At 38.4% G+C, this 18755-nt stretch overlaps 1 protein-coding gene across 4 annotated transcripts in view; it reads right to left on the reverse strand.

The window, feature by feature from the left end:
- TECPR2 (tectonin beta-propeller repeat containing 2) overlaps positions 1–18755 on the reverse strand; it is a 43968-nt gene that overhangs the window by 25114 nt on the left and 99 nt on the right. For 3 of the 4 annotated variants that reach the window (XR_003526782.1, XR_003526783.1, XM_027638251.1), the window contains exons 2-12: positions 16963–17114; positions 13588–13872; positions 13346–13474; positions 12806–12937; positions 11712–11869; positions 10307–10619; positions 9368–9500; positions 7646–8071; positions 5991–6985; positions 4249–4432; positions 2019–2192 (exon numbers count right to left, since the gene is read on the reverse strand). Coding sequence is in view for 2 of the 4 variants with exons in the window: in XM_027638251.1 (XP_027494052.1) it covers positions 2019–2192; positions 4249–4432; positions 5991–6985; positions 7646–8071; positions 9368–9500; positions 10307–10619; positions 11712–11869; positions 12806–12937; positions 13346–13474; positions 13588–13806 (2863 nt within the window). In the remaining 2 variants the exon portion in view is untranslated. The remainder of the gene's footprint in view (positions 1–2018; positions 2193–4248; positions 4433–5990; positions 6986–7645; positions 8072–9367; positions 9501–10306; positions 10620–11711; positions 11870–12805; positions 12938–13345; positions 13475–13587; positions 13873–16962; positions 17115–18755) is intronic. The other variant, XM_027638252.1, reaches the window with a different exon arrangement.

Below are 18755 nucleotides of genomic sequence, written 5' to 3' on the forward strand. Positions count from 1 at the left end.
CCTCTAATATAGGTGAGTTTACATTTTAAGAAATAAAGCACTGTACATCCTTCAACATCCTGCAGGGCCCACTAGTCATGTCCTGTCATTTCTGTTCCTTTTCTCCCTCTAGTGTCAGTACCAGGAATCTCCATTTATAAAATCCTTATTAGACCTGACAGAAGCATCAAAGGAAAAGCCAGTAAAGGAAGAACTTTTGCCCAAAACATGCCAGGGAGAGAAGCAACCTGATCTGAATAGTGGCTGCAGAGCAATTGCAAAAGAGTATGCCACAGTCTGTAGTACTGAAAGGAGCAGAGAGGTTCTGCTAGCTTTACAGGCATGTTGCACACATGTATATATCTAATCTAGAGGAACATATCTTCTTCACAATTACACTGAAGCTTGATTTACACAGCTCCATGTGAAACACCTCAGGAAACACAGTTTTTGTTTAATCTCATGCTGCCAAAGCCAGTACAAATAGATTCATCTTTGTGATACTCTAAATTAACAAGAATGCTGATTTCTAAACCTCTGAGCACACACTTTTGTGAAGACAGTGAAGGGAATGAAAAAATCCTGGAGAAACAATTTCTACTGGTTGTCTCACATTAACAAGACATATATACTGCAAATTTACTTCTCGCATCAAAAGACAAATTTAGGAGCCTAAGAACAGCAGAATGTAAGCTGATGTAATCAAACCAATCTCTCACATGGCAGAAAAATATTGATTCAAACCTCCACAGAGCCCTGTGTGATTGGCATCAAAAGTTCACTCTTGATCACCACTATCCAAGCTGGCTGGCATTACGCATGTGACCATGGGCAGGGCCACTTTATTTCTCTGTAACTACTACATTTAATTAAAAGAAAGTAATTTGAGTAGATTATTTTCAAAACAATTATGTGTACTTAAACAGTTTTCTTAATCACAAAGAATTTCTGTATTGTGCTACAGTAATTAAATTTTAAAAAGAAAATAGGAGAGTGCCAAAATTAAAAGTAAATGAGAATTTTGATAGCCACTGAAATGTTGTCCTGCTTTAGTATGTCTTACAGTTTCCCCTTTACGTCAGTCTTCCTCTTCATTCTCCAGTAATTCCTTCATCATATTATTGGTAATTTTTCCTTACCAAGTCAGCTCTCTGAGCAACACCAGCATACCCAGGAGTCCTTGATACTTTTCTCCTTTAACTCTAAAACTTGTATCTTCATCCTTGCTCCTTGTATTTAGCATTAATATCGTTTGCATAACACCTTCCAAATGTATCCTCTTCTATTCACTGGAGAACTTAAAACTATGGCCATGACTTCAAAGTTGACACTGCACTGTGCCTTTTCCAGTCCTTGCCTCATTCACATCCAACAAGAAGGCAGCTGTAAAGATTGCTGCTCCACAGCCCATTCCATTCCTCCATGGCTTCGCTTTCTCTATCACATGAAATACATACCACTTGTTTATACTTCCAAAGCACTTCATGATCTGTCTCAGAACACTTTCATTATCAAGTGGTAACTCTTACCTTCAAGAGATCTGTGCTTTTCAAAACACAATACAAATACTTTCCTCTTTTCTGCCCCCATACCTAAATTCCTTCTGAACAGCCACACAATATCTCACCGCCTTTCAAAGTCCTTCTAAAACTGTTAAAATCCCTAAATCGAGAAAACGCACTTAAGGCTCAGTTGTTTCAGTGCACCATACCACTGTCAAAGCAAGGATATTATTTTCATATTTTCTGCAATCCCTTTCCATTTCTCTGCACCCATCCTATATCCTCTCCATGTCTTAAACTCTCTATACTGTTGGTACTCCACTTGGCACACATAATAAGTGTCCATGAACCGGCTTTTCCACTCTCCTAATTACACAATACTTCACAACTGTTTCCAAACTTTTCTCAGGATAAAAAGGCTTCCCTATGTCCTGGCTGCAGATAAAAGTTTATAGCAAACTGTGGACATTCTATAGATTTGAAATCTAATGATCTCAGCCTGCAAAAATTCAAAGAGCCTGTAATTAATTCAGGTACCTGTTTGCAGATACAGATCTCCATTTGTTCTGATAATCCAGGCGGTGTCATCACTTAAAGCTACAAATACAGCCTGGGGTAAAGCCTCATACCAGTGGCGTTTTCCTTTTATAGTTACTTTTCCACAAGCAAAGGCTTTGTTAGTCTTCTGCTCAATCTTCCAGAGAAGAGCCCCTATATGAGGAGTTAAGAGAGAACATAACAGCACTCAGCAATTACTGTAACAGACTCAGCTGATGTGTCCTACCTACACCCAAATCAATGGGAGAGGAAAAGGAAAGCAGTACCATTAAATAAAAATGCAAGATTAAAAAACACTTGGAATTTTTTTTTTAAAAGCAAGACCAGAGCAGTGACTAACTTGTCTAAGAACTGCTGAAATGCATATACCATTAGAATATGTGTGATTTTTAAATGTTCAAATGCAAGTTACTTTTCCTCAGTTAAATACTGAACACTAACAAGCAAGTTCCATGTCAGGGCCAACGCTAAGAGACTGAAGTTCATGGCTCGCTTCTGTCCTAGTCTGGTACATCCTTGGTGCATAAAGGAAAAGGGTTTTATTTTGGTACTTTCACCTTTCACAAATATTAGTAGTAAATCACAGCTTTTGTGGACCAGTCACAAGTGACTGACCAGGTGTGCTGGCCACCCTGCACTGGGCAGTGTTATTACCTTCTCGTTACTCAGCAATGCCACTGCACAAATCCTTCTCCAGAATTCTCCCCTCATTTGAATTAGCAAGGACAGCTTAGAAAAAGAAAACCAAATAGAAGCCCAAACTTAACTGCTAGTTCATACCAGAACAGTACATTGTCATATTAACCTCCTTTGAATAATTCCACAAAGTAGCATTTGATTCCACTTTGACATTTGTGGTTAACGTGCTCCTGCATTAATACATCCATGGCAAAAATGCTAGAAGCTTCCATAGATTCAATGAAAAGCTGGGTGAGTTCCTGGAACTGAAGGACAGTAAACGCAGAAGAACAACCTTTTGCCCAGGAAATCTCTGAGCCACCAACTGTAGCCTGAAACTACCAAGGGCACACTTCACACATGCCCATTGCTTTGACTTTTCTGCAGGGACCTGCTTTTGACCACTCTTACGGGTAAGATACTGAGCTGGATGATCCTATGATCTCACCTAGTAAAACTACTCCTAAGTTGTTGTAGCCATAACAAAGGTCAGCTACAGATTAAATAGAATTTCTTTCTTCCCCTACAGAGAGAAGGGAAGATTGATATGTGCTTTTAGAAATGATAGGGAAGAAAAGTAGCAGCAAGGCAGGAGAAAAAGTAATGGAAATAGCTGAGAAACTTGTATTTTCCCACCAGTCCTGGAACAATCTGGAAGGCCAAAAGTAACAAGTTTATAACCAAAACCTACTTATTTTTAATCCAACATAATCCTCCTTCCCAACCACTCAGAACAAATTCATATGCAAATGCATCAAACCTTAAAAGGCATTTTTTTCTTCAGTATTTAAAAAGAAATCAAATCAACAAATCCACACATATGCAAAAGCAATTCAACATTTACAACAAAAAGAATTTTAAATTTGTCAATCACAGAATGGTTTGGGTGGGAAGGGGACCTTAAAGATCAACTAGTTCCAACTCCCCTTGATATGGACAGGGAGAGCTTCCACTACACCAGGTTGCTCAGGGCCCCATCCAACCTGGCCTTGAATACTTGCAAGGATGGGGCATCCACAGCTTCTCTGGGCAACCTGTTCCAGTGCCTCACCACCCTCACAGTAAAGAATTCCTGTAGTTCTGTAACAAAAATCAAGGTTTTATATAGAAAGGGAGCTCTTCATTCATCTCTGCCTACCACTGAACTGCTACTTCTGAAGTTCACTTCAATCAGGCAAACTCAGGTTGAAAATCTTCCAAAATGCAACATGAACCCATTAGAAAGACAGCCACTTACACTACAACATGGGATGCAGAGGTAGTGAAGATGAAGTCATGTAACTGTGAAGTTTGTTTTTTTTAAAAACCCAACACATTACTTTTACGTGAAACAAGCCATAAACAACCAAGTTTTCATAAATACCGCATTTAAATAAAAACCAATGAACTGCCTAAGTGGAAATTACACTTGCACTGAACTCTATCTGTAATCTAAAAAATTACAAGTTTCATCTAATTAAACAAAAAAGCAAAGAAAATGCCCGAGTTTATGCAAGTTTTCGAGGTGACAGTGCAGCAGAAACCAACCTACCTGATGGGGACACTGCCACTTGCTGGACTCCATCCTCGAACTTCTGCCAGCGCAGCCCGGCCGCAGGAAGGGCACTGCAGTACAGGCTGCCTCGGTAGTCCAGGCACCAAATGTACTTTTCTGAAACAACCAGGCTCAGGATGCCATAACCAGGGCCAGAGTACCCCATCCAGCTCTCTGCAAACTAAAAACTGTACAGTCAGAACAGTGTCAGGTGACTTCCAACTGCACAAGAAAACGGGTATATAAGTACAGCACCTCCCATGTTTTGATTAAAAAACGCTGAACTTAGGAATCTTAAGTAACCTTAATCATTGAATAAATTTGCCTTGTATAAAATAAAAACTACATCTGTCAGTGTTCTCTATGTACTGCACAATAAGACTGCTAGAACAACAGTTTTAGCAAAAAAAAACAAACCCCTCCACACTGTCATCCACCTCCAAAAAGTGGAAAATCTTCTCTTATTAGTTAAAGAACACATACTTAAAGTAAATGGCAGGTGCAAAAAAGGAATACATAAAAAGCTACAGTCTGTCTTTAGTACAGGAAATTATTCATTGTCTAGGAAGTGATGAGCAAAGGGTACAAGACAGCTAGAGTGCAGAGACAGCTAAAAATCCAACTCCAATACTCTCTGTATGGTACAGGACCCATGTCTTGCAGAAGTTTGGTTTGCAGGCTGCCATCTGAAATTTTGATGGCTCGTGTGCCATGAACTCAAGCACTGCACACATGACCTGCAATGAAAGGATTAGCAGAGCCTTTCTGAACATGCCACAGTGAGAGAACACAATAACCTGAAACTAGAAGCCTTCTACAGTTTAGGCTGCAGTTGTTGCTAGACTGGACCCCACCAACTTGTAACTCAGCCTTTATGAACAAATTCTTGGTTGCTCTCAATTCAAGGCTGTTACAGATCTAAAAAAAAAAATAAAAAAATAAAATTCCACAGACCTAAAACCCCCCCAATTTAGAAGAACTGCATTTCCTTCTTCAGACTTCTGCTAAAAACTCCAGTAAGTCTGGCAGTTTTGCAAGTTTTATAATTAATTTTTAGTACTTCTTTTCTATAGTCTGATGAGAATTATTGTTTCTGGAAACATTCATCCACAAAATAACAGTGAAGGAAAGAGTGATAACATAAAAATAACAATAAAGGAAAGAGGAATAACAGAAAAATAACAATAAAGGAAAAAGGGATAACAGAAAAAAAGAAACTGTCGTCGTTTTAAATAGTTCTAACTGCTGGCTAGGGCACAGAGACTAATCCTTATTTTGAGTATTTACAGGTAAAATAACCCTTAACCAGGAGCCAGTCATGTGAGATAATCAGCATTAATTCCCCATGAAGTCACTTGAATTTGGGAACAGCATTCACACAGAATTTGGGCTACTGGAGACCCAAACAATGTGCAGTACTTGAGCATGACTCAGTTTTACTGCTCACTCTGTAATGGATGGCTTTCTAACATCATTTTTGTTGAGCTGGGAATAACACAGCCAGAGCAGCTTCTCTTCATTGTAAGCACACATCACCCATTCTAAAGTCAGATACATCACATTTTGTAAGAGTTACAATATGTGTCACTTTTGGCTTTTTGCTTTACTTGTTTACTTGAATGAAGCGGAAAAAAAAATCGCTCTCTACAGATTTAAAGGACAGTAACAGGAACGCTGCTTTTGAAAAGCTGTTTCTTTTGAAAGTTAAAAGGTACTTTAACTAAACTGAAAACAAATACCTGATCAGATTTTAACAGCACCATTTCATCGGCGCTTATCTTGGCCACATCCTGTGAGCCAGGCACAGCACCAGCTTCAGGCATGCTGGTCTCCGAGGATGAATACGGTAATCCATGGCCATAAATATCCTCTTCATCACTTGAGGCAGATTTCTCAGTCTTACTTTCATGAGTGTCTGCTACCCATTCAGCAGTGCTAGCACTAGATTTAGCTTTGATTGCACTTTCAAAATTCCATCCAGAAATGGAAGCGTTATCTGAACAAACATCGTTAGAGATGTCAAAGCGGAGCGCAGAAGGGTCTGACAGAGCGCTGTGGATTAGGGAGAGCTCCTGCTGGTCTTCCCTACCAATTTCATCACTTTCCTTTGGTGTCAGTGATGTCTGAACACCAAATGTATGGTCACGTTCCAAAAACGTCTGGTCTGTAAGGTCTGGCCCTTCAAAAGACTTTTCAGTATCCTGCAGCTTCATTTTATCCAAATCTTCATCTATTTTACACAACATAGGAAAATCCTGCTCCTCCTCTTGGCTCAGCTTTCCAGGACAGCATTCTTTGCTTGCAGAAACCACACTACCATTATATTCACCATCAATACTGCTTGTCAAGTCTTCTGTGAGGATCAGAGGAGATGCAGATGTCAAAGTATCTATAATAGCTGAAGTACCCATGCCACTGTCACTGTTTGGAAGTTTCTGCAAATCAACCACCTCTCCATTTTCTTCATTAATTAGTACAGTTGCTGACTCAGGAGACTGTAGGACACTGAAAGTTTCTGAACCGTTATCTTCTTGCAAGATTGTATGGGACTCCATACTGAACATGCTTTCCTGATCTGGAGATCCAGTGCTCAAATGATCAATGCTGCCACTCATTATGCTGGAGGTCATGGAAAAGGAGTCTGCATTCAATGAATGGGGACTGTCACCAGAAAGCTGACGCTCATAAATTGGTGTGCCTTCCAGAGAGCTGTGGTTTTTCCTTGTCCCACTTTCTGTTCTCACAAAATAAAAAAAAGGGGGAGGGGTGTAAATAATATTAGTACAATCAAATTCCAATGCAAAGTAAGAAATTAAAGTATTTTTATAACTGGGGGAAGAACAGAGTTAAATCTAAATCTAAATTTCAACATATTGATTTTTTTTCAAACTCAACACTAAATGATATATATAAAGCCAAAAAAAGTCTTAACAGCAAAACATTTTCAAGTTGTAACACCATAATAGTAAACAATTAAAACAATCAAGTACTCACACTATATTAGCAAACTAAAAACAATGGCTAAGAAAGACACTGTCAAATATTCAGAATAGGATTAATAGATATTACACAATTCCAACATAAAACTGGAAACAGAGTCTATTGCATGCTGCCATTAATCCACACATTAGAACTTTGAGCATGTTTAAATGAAGCAAAACAAAATTAAAGGAATAAAACAAATAGATCTAAAAAGACTTAATCAATTTCTCACCTTCAAAACAGGCTTTCATCTGAAACAGAAATGGCCCACAGTGACCCCTCAATCATTTCAGAAGCATGACAACACAATGTAAGCAAAGCATGCCAAACAGACCCACTCTCTCCCGTGAAGCATCAGAAGTGACCATGCCCTAATAACAAGCAGTGACAGGGAAAGTTCTGCCAGACCTACCCTGTTTCTTCTTTCTTTTCTTTTTTACTTTAATTGGCTTTACAATGAGTTCTTGATCAAAATCTTCAGAGCTGATGGTGCTGAACCGTTGTGAAGAAAGTTGACCTTCTCTCTGAGCTTCTGAAAGTTGGTCTGCACACATCATAAAGCTCGAGCCACTGTCCACAGAGTTCACAGAACTGCTCCTGCTTCGTGATTCACTTACTACAGAGCAGCCCCTTTTTCTCATTTCATTGCTCAAGTCTCCCATTCTATCAAAACTTTTCTCAGACAGCGTTGGAGTTTCCAGATCATCTTTCACCGAAGAACCATTTTTATCACCAGTAACCAAAAGGGAAGCAACCATTTTTTTATCTGTTTCCACTGAAGGGCTGGATGATACAGATGAAACTACTGATGATGGGGTCAGCAATTTAGGACTCGTATCTGTTAAAGGATTCAATAATTTTGAATTCACATCTTAAACTGTCCAAAAGAAAAGTATAAATACTAGCTCAAGAATAAATACTAGCATCAGGTGAGTAGGGGCTTAGTCCTTGGAGAGAATTGAAAGAAAAGAATCTTTACACAAAAAAAAAGAAAAAGAATTCTAAGTTCACAAAATTTTAAAGATATATATATATGTATATACCTACATATATATTTGCACACATATGCAATGTAAACTTCCTGTAAGTTAATCTATATGAAAACATTTTAGTAAAATCAATCCCCCAAACTCTGTATGAAGTTTCTACTAGCAAAATTCTGAATTTATGTTTATGTATAAAGAAAGTACAGGTCTGCAGCTTGGAATTGTATCACACACTGAAGTGCCATCCTATATTTTTACCTTCCTCATTCAAACATTCAGTAGCTTGAAAAAAATCAAGGAAAATTACCAAATAAACCGCTGGGGTGATTAAAATAAAATATAATTCAAGAAGGCTCCTTGTAAACTATATTTAGTCTCTATAAGTCTGTGAGTAAAGAACTACTGAAATGACTAAAGCTATCACTAACATGCAATAATAAGAAGGTTAAGTTCTCCAGCATTCAATGAGACTTCATTGCATATTTACTGGCATTTTGCTAAAACAAAGCTAAGATGGAGTGTTTTAAATACACAAGTAGTCCCTTCCAGAGAGTTCTAGTAACATAAACGCTGAACTTAGATGGCAACAAATATGAAAATAAACTCACAAATTCCTTTTGGAATTTTAGCGAGCATTCTTTTTGTTTATTTGTCAGTTCTTTCTTTTTCATTGTGAGGAAGGCTGAGATTTTCTCCAGAATGTGGGTGGTGACAGGTGGCACAGAATCAACAATTCAGCTATTGAGACTGACCAGTAAAGGGATAACCACGATCAGGAATCCAAACTGCTTCAGTGTCATGGTTCAGAAAAAGGTCTCAAATGCACAGATTAGAGATTCCTCATTAGGATAATGCTGATCCATTCTCAAAAAAAGGGAATCATATTTAATTTCTTAATGCCCCCATTCTCACTACAGCCAAAACAGCAGATAAGCAGATAAACCAGATTTCTAAATATAATCTGTTAAAAGAGATAAGCACCTTTACAGAACCTGGTAGGTTTTTGCAATAATCTGAAGAGATTTGTGCGGCTTTTTTTTGTTTTGGGTTGGTTTTGTTGGTTTTAGTTTTTTTGGGTTTATATTAAAAAAGTACCTAAGCACCATGTTCCACAAGGTACATACTAAAGCTTACTAATCTATACAAACCTATTGATGACAGTCCTTCAGGTCTACTTGAAATTCTTATTATGTCTCTATCTCCCTTTAAGAGAAAAATCTCATTGTTGGTACAGGACACAGACACAATATCACCATATCCTTCCAAGCCACCAATCAAAGCCTATAAAGAGTCAACACAGAAACAAATAATTGGCATCAGATAACCATACTGTTTGCAAAACATGGTACTCAACAAAACTGTTCACTGGATTTTAATCAACGTATGCAGTTACAGGATAAAGATTTTTATCTTAGCAAAAAGAAAGAAAATAGAAAAAAGCAACAGGAAAGAGCCCTTTAATCACAATGTAACTAATTTTTATACTAATTTCAATTCCACAGATATATTCACTTTCTCTACCCAGCTAGTAGCAACAATATAACAACTTCAGCAGTACACAATTTGTTGGTAGAAGAATGCCATAGTACAAATGTCTAATACATTTAGACAAAAAGATACTAGCTTGTATTCATTTCTATATGCACTTTCAGTAAGACAAAATAAACAACACCTCACTCTACACCAAATAAAGTGTAGTACTTATTCTTTCGCAGACAACAACGGTAGTAGAGGGGAAAAAATAAATAGTTTCAAGCATATTTTATAAGCATAAAAAATCCTTTTGCATTAATTACTAGATTTTAGATTTCTAGATGCTTTGCTAAGCATCAGAATTGATTATGACATTAACACCTCAACTGAAAGCTTTAAATAAATGTAGTTTTTATATATAACATATCGAGCTAGTTTGTGGGTGTATGATTGCAATAACAACTCGAAAAGGGAGAGAATAAAGTCTTTTTTTGGTCAGTTTAAGCAAGCAGTTAAACCACAGAAGTATAATGGATAACCCAAACAGTGTCTCATGGCACATCATGAACAAAAACAAGAAAGAAATAAAACATGCACCCACAGGGTTTATCTACCTGGTTCACAGTGTCTAGCAAGTAGATGCTGTATTCATTCCAGGTCAGCACCCATCCTTCTCGGAAAAAGCACGAAACAAGCCCAAAGTGTTTCTCTGGAGAGCTGTAACTTCCCCTGTCAGGTGGTTCCAAACGAGGATACAGTTCAAAAGTTTTTATCCCTCCAGCAAATACATCTTTTAATATGAATGTGGCCTGAACAGTTCCGTGAACATCAGACTTCCAGAGACGAAGCCCAGGTCTGGCAGCAAATAGCGTCAGGTCACTCTGTTTACACAGGCCAGGTATAAAACATGCTCCAAACTTGCCAGTGCTAAAATGCAAAAGAATTTATTCTAAAAGCTATATACGTAACTTAGAAACAATTTTTAAAATTAATGGTACAAATTTACAACCAGTAAATTATCAAAAAGAAAAGTGCTTTCATTAAAATATTCAATCAAATGTCCAAAGTACAAATTTAGATACAGTAAGACAAGAGCAGTGCTTTCAAATAACAGCAGTTTCCCCTCAGCTTTGCATGTTAGACACTACATCAATTAAGCAAATTAAATGACTCTTCCTAATAAGCTTCATAACCTTAATGGCACTATGTCCATCTCAGAAAGATCTTACTATGCATCATCCCTCTCCCAGAATAAAAAACAAGCAAAATACTACCAAACAGTGCTAAGAAACTGATAACCTCTGGTTGCAAGAAGCATGGAACAGACCTCAGCTGCTGAAACCTTCATCTCTCATACACAGAAACAGCATTACTGTCACCCAGGAAAACCCTCTTACTATTCATACCCCTGGACAGATATATCAGGGACCTTCTTTCAAGGGTCAATGTCCTCTACTTACAGATATAGTCAGTCATGCTGTTTTAGGACTGGTTTCCCTCTTCCTTCATATCCAAGAGAGATTACACAATAGAAGATGTTAAAGCCACACAAGTTCCTAGTTTTCAAGTCAAATTAAGTGCTTTCTATACATTTTCCCTTTTAATTCACTTCAGTGTATAAGAAAAATTGGGATGCTAACTTGCTTTTAGCATCAAATATTTCATCACCCATTAGACAGACCTGATTACAACACTCGCTCACACCAAGTCACAGTAAACCAAGAGGGACAGCAGAGGAAGTCTGGCAGTGATTTCAGTTTAAACCATGAGAAAACATCTCAAAATATTTTTGTGTCATAGTGCCTTGAAAATACGATTGTCACATATTTGCAAACACGTACTCTCTAAATAGGTAGAACTGTCACTTCATGCTTGATCACACAGAGCTACTGTAACTAACTTTGTATGAGCAGTCTGCTGTGTTGCATTAATTTCACTGCTTAGATCACTCTCTCTGTAATCCACTCTGAAATGCTAGCATTAATAGATGTGCCTGCATCAAGATTTTATGAGGGTTACTTTTTTCTGGGCTGTGTTCCAACTTGGTTGACGGATTTCTCTTCTGTGTAAAAAAGTAGAGTGCGTTGTAAAGTAGAGACAAGCAGCACCTTCTGGTTGTAATCCAACTGGACAATCGAAGATGGCTCTTCCAATACAAGGCTGGAGTTGCAAATACCCTTTAGAAGATACAAACAATTAATAAGAGTCAAACCTTCCTAAAAATACAAGGTAGTAATTAACACTCCGAAGAAATTTATAAGCCCAAGAGAAAACAAACAAACAAAAGCTTTTGAACTCTGGTTGCCCAAAGTTCAATTAATATTAAAACGTGGAGTTCGTTTATGTAGGCAAGAGGGAGGGAGATTGTGTATGCCACAGTGGCACACCATGAAATTCAATTTCTCTTGCAATATTAGTTAACACATTTCACTTGAAATCAATAGAAGCTCCAGGACACGTTATCTTCCACTGCCGGGTCATACAATGCTGAGACAATCATTACATTTGGCAATGTAAACCCTTCTGTCAAAGCACACGAGGGACAGTCACAGATAAATTAGGATAGATGCTGTCTAAATGTTTCTCCCATATAGAAATTCAAATTAGCATTTGTTTTGTTGATGTCCCAGCTCTGTATAATAAACAAGATGTTAGAAAAATCCCATTCACTGGTAACACGCATGTGAGGCCAGCAGCACCCAAATATTAGTTTCATTCTACACTCCAGACTCAGATGCTGAACAATTCTGGGAAAATGACCTCATCTATAAAGTCACATCCTTCAAAAGTACCCTTTCCAAACAAAAGAGAAAGTACTGGTTGAACGCTGAAGGAAGATATGGTAGTTATTCAGACAGAAATTTGAAAAAAGAGAAGGATCACTACTTCTTTTAATATATATTACTTTTTACAAAAGGTAAGGCAGTTGTGAAGGATATGCAGTGGTTGTCATGTGGGTGTGCACACACTTTGCCAAGTGTACACATACCAATAAAGCCATCCAATTAAATACACCACACTAAGCAATTACCTAACTGCTAGATATGTAAACACACAAGCATTCTTTTAGGAAAATGTAAATGTGAATTAAGGTCTCTACAACAAATGCTCACCTGGTCTAGGTCTAGGGCAGAGTAGACAATCTTTCCTTTGTCATCTCCAGAGAATAATTTCATTCCATTGGGACTCCAAGCTAAAGCTGTAATGCTACTTTTGTGGATGCCAGCAACATCAAATCTCCGGAGCTGTGAAACAATACCAGAGCAATACAGGAATGAGGTGAAGAGAAATGGAGGCACAAAGTCTATTCAGTGACTTTTGCCTGATTTAATTGGAGATCAAGTACAAAAGTGGAGGTCATTCTAATGTTTATTTAGCACAAAAAACCTAAAGACAAATCCCAAAACCCCACCACTGAACTGATCAGTTATTACACAGGAGAAATCTCTCAAAAGCATATTTGATTAAATACATTTTTTGTAATGTAAAGCATGCTTACATTTAAGCTTAACATATGAAGCCTAAAACATATTCACAGATACTTAATCAGGCAAAACTTGCTGTGTTTCATTATTACAAAGAATCACAGTAACACTCTACTAGGATTGGCTAAACTAAACCTCACAGAAGTTTAGCCAAATGCAAAGATTTACCTGTTTGTTTCTTCCAGGTAATGAAGACACAAGCTGAAAAACTGCAACCCGACCTGAGGCTGTACCAACAGCAACCAGATCATCAAAACAACTCAGCAGCTTTACAAAAGTAATAGATTCACACTTCCCCTGTTGAAACAAACCATACCAAGAACTCACAAAGTTAATGAGACACAAACATGAGATCAATTCTGAGCAACTCAGCTTCCTCAGAAGAGATGACAGTAGAAGTTGGTATTTACCTCAAAATTGTATTTTTTCATCTGGTTTAATTGTCTGCAGTAGAGATAAAGCATCCCAATGCTGCTCCCCACAGCAATGTAGTCTCCATTGGTATCAAGTGCTGTGAGATACACCACAATAGAGCGAAAGCCTTTTTGGATCTTTGTAGGAATGGCATTGAGGAGATAATATAAGGGACAAAATTCCTTAAATACAACCGGTGAAGCCACAGATGCCATAGCAAGGATTTCCACCAGCAATTTTAAGGCTGAAATAAACACATCTACTCGACCACATAAGGAAATCTGAAAGGCAAAAGCAAAATACATGTCATTTACTTGTTAACAGAGAGCCACCATTTATCAAGTAGGGACTAAAGATTTCTCATTTTTTCCTTTTTATAAAGGAAAAGCAAGCTAAACTCTCGTAGTGAATGTAGTTATTCTTAGAAGAACTTTCTTCTTAACAATTAGGTGTATTTCTCAAAACATCTAAGGATGCATGGTAACCACTAAATATGGGATAACCACTTTTTCTAGCAGCTGCAAGCTTGTCAAAGTTGAATTCAAATGCAGTATTTCTTCTCCTCTGCCTAGTGAAAGAACCACAAGGCCTCTGACATGGAAGAATCCACGTGATATATTTCTTCATCTATCTGCAACCTCTACCCTCCATCCAACCAGTGTCAAGAGCATGGGACATTGACTGTGTCAGACAGTGCTGTAAGATCAAAGCAGCAAACCAGTATTTGTGCTCCACTCCTTAAGGCCCCACAGCCCAAGAAAAAACATGGCTGAGAAACAATTCACTTAAAGCTACATCTGCTATATAATCAAATAATAACCAAAACATAAAGTGGTAGGAAAGGGGCAAAGCGAAAATTGAAGAAATCCCATTTTGACAGACCCAGGAAAATATCCATGTAGCAACTGTATTTAGAAAGATAAGGAGCAAACAGAAAAAAAAGTACCATATGCCCATGTTTTCTTTTATGGATAAGCAAATAATTTCATGCTTGTGAGTGACACTGTAAATATACTTAGAGGACAATATCTAAGAATAACGGAAACAAAGAGTCTGTTTGCCTTCTTTGAGGAGAAAAAAAATGTAGCCATCGCTCCTCACAGTAATAACATACTAGTTTCTTCAGAAAAAGCTGCTATGACCATGACAAACTTAAAAATATTCAAAATATTTATTTAAACCCAGAATTTTTCTCGTTGCAACAACCTTGATGAGAACATTTTGCAGCAGTTCTCCTCATGGATGACTTTGAAATACAGAAAAGAAAAGAAACCTTCACTTCTAGAATTTTATTTTGCTATGAGCAAGACCAATCAACAGAATTGTTTAGAATCTGCCAAAAATACCTGCAGTTTTCCAAGACAAGAATTTTGAATTTCTGTAAAGACAAAAGTTTTTTATGGTTGTTTACAGTCTTAACGTTGAAGATTTTCTTTAGCTTCAGCAAACTTATAACTTCCTTAGAGAAATGAAAAACAGAAGTCTACCAATTGACACTAGAAATGCTTCTAAATACTTAAAATTATTCCATGAAGTATCCCTACTGTAATTTGTGATATGTCCTATTGTGCCTAGTTTTAAGTTCTCTAAGGATGGAAAATGGTATTTGTTTGGTAGTTTCACATATTGCTTATAGTGTATATCAACAAAATTAGAAAAAAAAAATAGCTGCTCTAGTTTCATATCTTCATTACTGCAAAAAGCTCAGATGTCTCAATTTTCAAACTATTTCAGTTATTGTGCAAGAGGATTCAGCACACTCTCTTTGGGCCCTTGCTATCAACATACAATTCCACTAAATCCAAAGGGATTGTTTGCATGACATTACCCATGCAAGCCCACGTCAGACAAGACTGCAGGAATAAAGACTGGTTACTGGGCTCATATTTTATCTGTTACAAAAACTGCCAGTAACTAAGTTAGCACCAGTTATTAGATGTTCTTAATTGTGATAAATTTTACTGCTTGCTAGAGCTTAGAAATCAATTCTACTCCCCTTTAGTGTTTACTAACCTCTCACGACACCTATTTCCAAAATATCACAAAGATTTGCTGATTTATGCATCCAAAGTATTTCTGAATGAAGAGTTCCTTTCAGAGATGTTTTGTAGGTTAACAGATAACCCCACTGCATCACAACTCTTTCACAATGTTTTCATACAGCATCTGTTTTCCATACAGCACTGTTTTAGGTTTCCTGCCTGTTCCTTCAGCACTTGCTACTTTCTATCAACAGTCAACTAAATAAAAAGAGAACCCACTGCTAAAGTCTCCCATTTGCTTTTCTAAATAGGCTGTTTTGCAGGTTTAGTAATTTTGCTACTTCATGGTCTTTTATTCTTTTTTTTTCCCTTTTTTCTGATAGAATAAAATCCAGTCCTGAGTCTCACGTGTACAAATCTTCCTCTGTCTAGTCCAACTTCCACCACTACCCAGCTACTGTCTCATGAATTTCATGTATTTTGTTTTTCAGGTCCCCTTTGCGACTCCTACAATTCATATCCGTCAGCATCTGAAGCTGCTCTTGTAGCTGGAACCACCTCATACTCCCCAGTTGCCAAAGGACCTTCCAAGTCTTCAGAATTTATCCTCTCTGTTTCCATCCCTTCCCCTTTCAGCTCAGCTAAACCATTAAAAACTTTGTAATTCTTTACAAACTACGGAAATATGCTCATTTGTATTATCAAGAAAAAGACTATTACTCTTTCCTCTACAACAACTCTATCTGCAACCTGATGCATGTTTTGTAAGTTTACATTCAATTTAAAAAAAAAAAAAGATTAAAAAAAGGGAAAATTTGGTAGAATTTTCCTTCCCACCCACAGAAAACAATGGGAGAAATTATTTCTTGTCACATACTAAGTTAAGTTTAAAAACTGCTGTTAGGTTAGGGTTCTCACTCTTCATATAATATACAATCTTATTTCAATATTCTCTGACGACAAAATCGTAATAAAATGAAATTCACTTTTTTTCTCTATAATCCATTCACCCTGTAAAATCAAAAAATGTAAAAATTTATTCATAAACTATAATTTCTTGTCATCATACACAAATTAGTTTAATCTTGAGTGTTTTTACAGACTAACAGAACACTTGCACTGTTTGTGTAAAAACGTAACTAAAAGCTCAAACCCATGACTTTACTAAAAATACTAGTAATTAAGTAATTTTATGTATACAAAACAAATGTACAAGGGACTAGAAAATTTCCCATGTGGCCTACACATTCAAAACACCTGCACAAATGCCACAATTCTCTGCTTTTGATTCTAAAGTCTTCAATATCCTCTAATGACAGTTGTGCATCGCATGTACTCTCTTCCTCTTTATTAACAGTTTTAGGATTAATTGTTATCTGTTTTTCCTACCTCATTAATCCAAGGCAAACAGGGGATATAATCTATTTTCTCAGGTAGATTTTGGAACTGGATGTGTACGTTCCCTCTGTTCACTCAGCCACAGTTATTCTGAAGTACATAACAGCCGTACAGGGCAAATCAGCTTGTGCTAAGCAGCTGTCCTGCAGCAGAGATATAGTGGAGAAAAACACCACATCAAAAACAATCCCCAGGCAGACAGTCCTTCTTCCTTCTCATTTCACAAAGTTCACAACACGCTTTCAAATACTGCATTCAAGGCTATGTTCTGAAAAGTAGACTTTTTAATTTTATTTTCTCTGGTCTCAGGAACAGGAATAAGGTTCGGTGCTGCCTAACAGAGGCAACTAAAGCGAGAGATAATCCCCTGGTTCAGCAGACAGGCAGTGGTTAAAGGTTCAGTGCCAGGGTATGCCACAGATGGACTGCGGGAAGCTAAAGCTGTCACTGCATTTCTCTGAGCCCAAGTGTCCTGTTTGTACAAGAGGGACAACAGCTCTGTTTGGTTTTTTTTTAATCTGTGGCATAAAAACTTACATTTAAGTTCTTCAGAGCATAGACAAACTCATATCTATGACCACAGCTAAACACAACAGCCTCTGTTCTCAACTAGATCCTGCCAACTAAAGAGGAAAGCTGTTTTCTTTTCTAATACTTCTCACACCTTTAGCTCCAGAGCAGGGTACCTGACTGCCATATCACCAGAGGTTTTTACAGCAAACTGCTGCCAAGTAGAGGGGAGAACACAGATGCACACCCCCCTGAAGGAGCTCTGATTTCTTGTGTCCTGTGCTCAGGCAAATGACCAGCAGCACACAGGTCACGGTTACCTGATTAACACACACTTTGCTTTACACAGCTCATGAATTTTTGGCTCAAATGAGGTTTGTTTATTTTCTCTTTGAAATAATAAAAAATAGACTGTAAAATCAACAAACAAATCTAGACAAAAGAGATGGAAAGGATAGAAGAAGTAGAATCCAGTGTCACTGTGCATCCCAGTATGCCGAGAGAAGCCAGGGAAGCCTTGCTGTACTCATGCTGATGAGTACACCCATCTTCCCTAGGAATCTTTCATAGAACCCTAGAAGGTTTGGATTGGAAGGGACCTTAAAAGATCATCCAGTTCCAACCCCCCTGCCATGGGCAGGTCCACCTTCCACTAGGACCAGGTTACTCAAAGCCCCACTCAAGCTGGCCCTGAACATTTCCAGGGATGGGGCATTCACAGCTTCTCTGGGCAACCCGTTCCACCCTCGCAGTAAAGAATTTCTTCCTAATATCAAACATATATCCATCTTCTTAATACCATAGATATACCTCATATCTATTATATACCTAATATATATGCCTACCCTCTTTCAGTTTGAAGCCATTATTACACTTTATCTTAACCTCCCTTCCTTAGAAGCACGACCATATTCCGACAGATGTTCCACACCACTCCTTTCCAACAGGTGCCTCCTCGCCCCCTGCGGGGCCGCAGCTCCTGCCAGGGGACAGGGACAGAGCCGGGGGCTCCCGGCCGGACACCTGCGGGGCCGCCTCGCCTTCCCGCCGGCTTTACCTCGGCTTATGCCGGATTTACCGCCCAGACCCAGCGCTCCGGGAAGGGACGGGCGGCGCAGCCCCTCCAGCAGCGGGAACAGCCGCCGAGCCCCCGCCCCGAGCCCCCTCACCCGGCGCTGCCCGAGCCCCGGGGGCCGGCCGGGAGCACCGCCCGCAACAGGCGGCCGCGGCAGGCCCCGCTGGCGGCGCCCGGGGAGGGCAGCGACAGCCGGGCA

This window comes from Corapipo altera, unplaced genomic scaffold (assembly GCF_003945725.1).
Source record: "Corapipo altera isolate COAL_440 unplaced genomic scaffold, ASM394572v1 23, whole genome shotgun sequence".
NCBI classification, from domain to species: Eukaryota; Metazoa; Chordata; class Aves; order Passeriformes; family Pipridae; genus Corapipo; species Corapipo altera.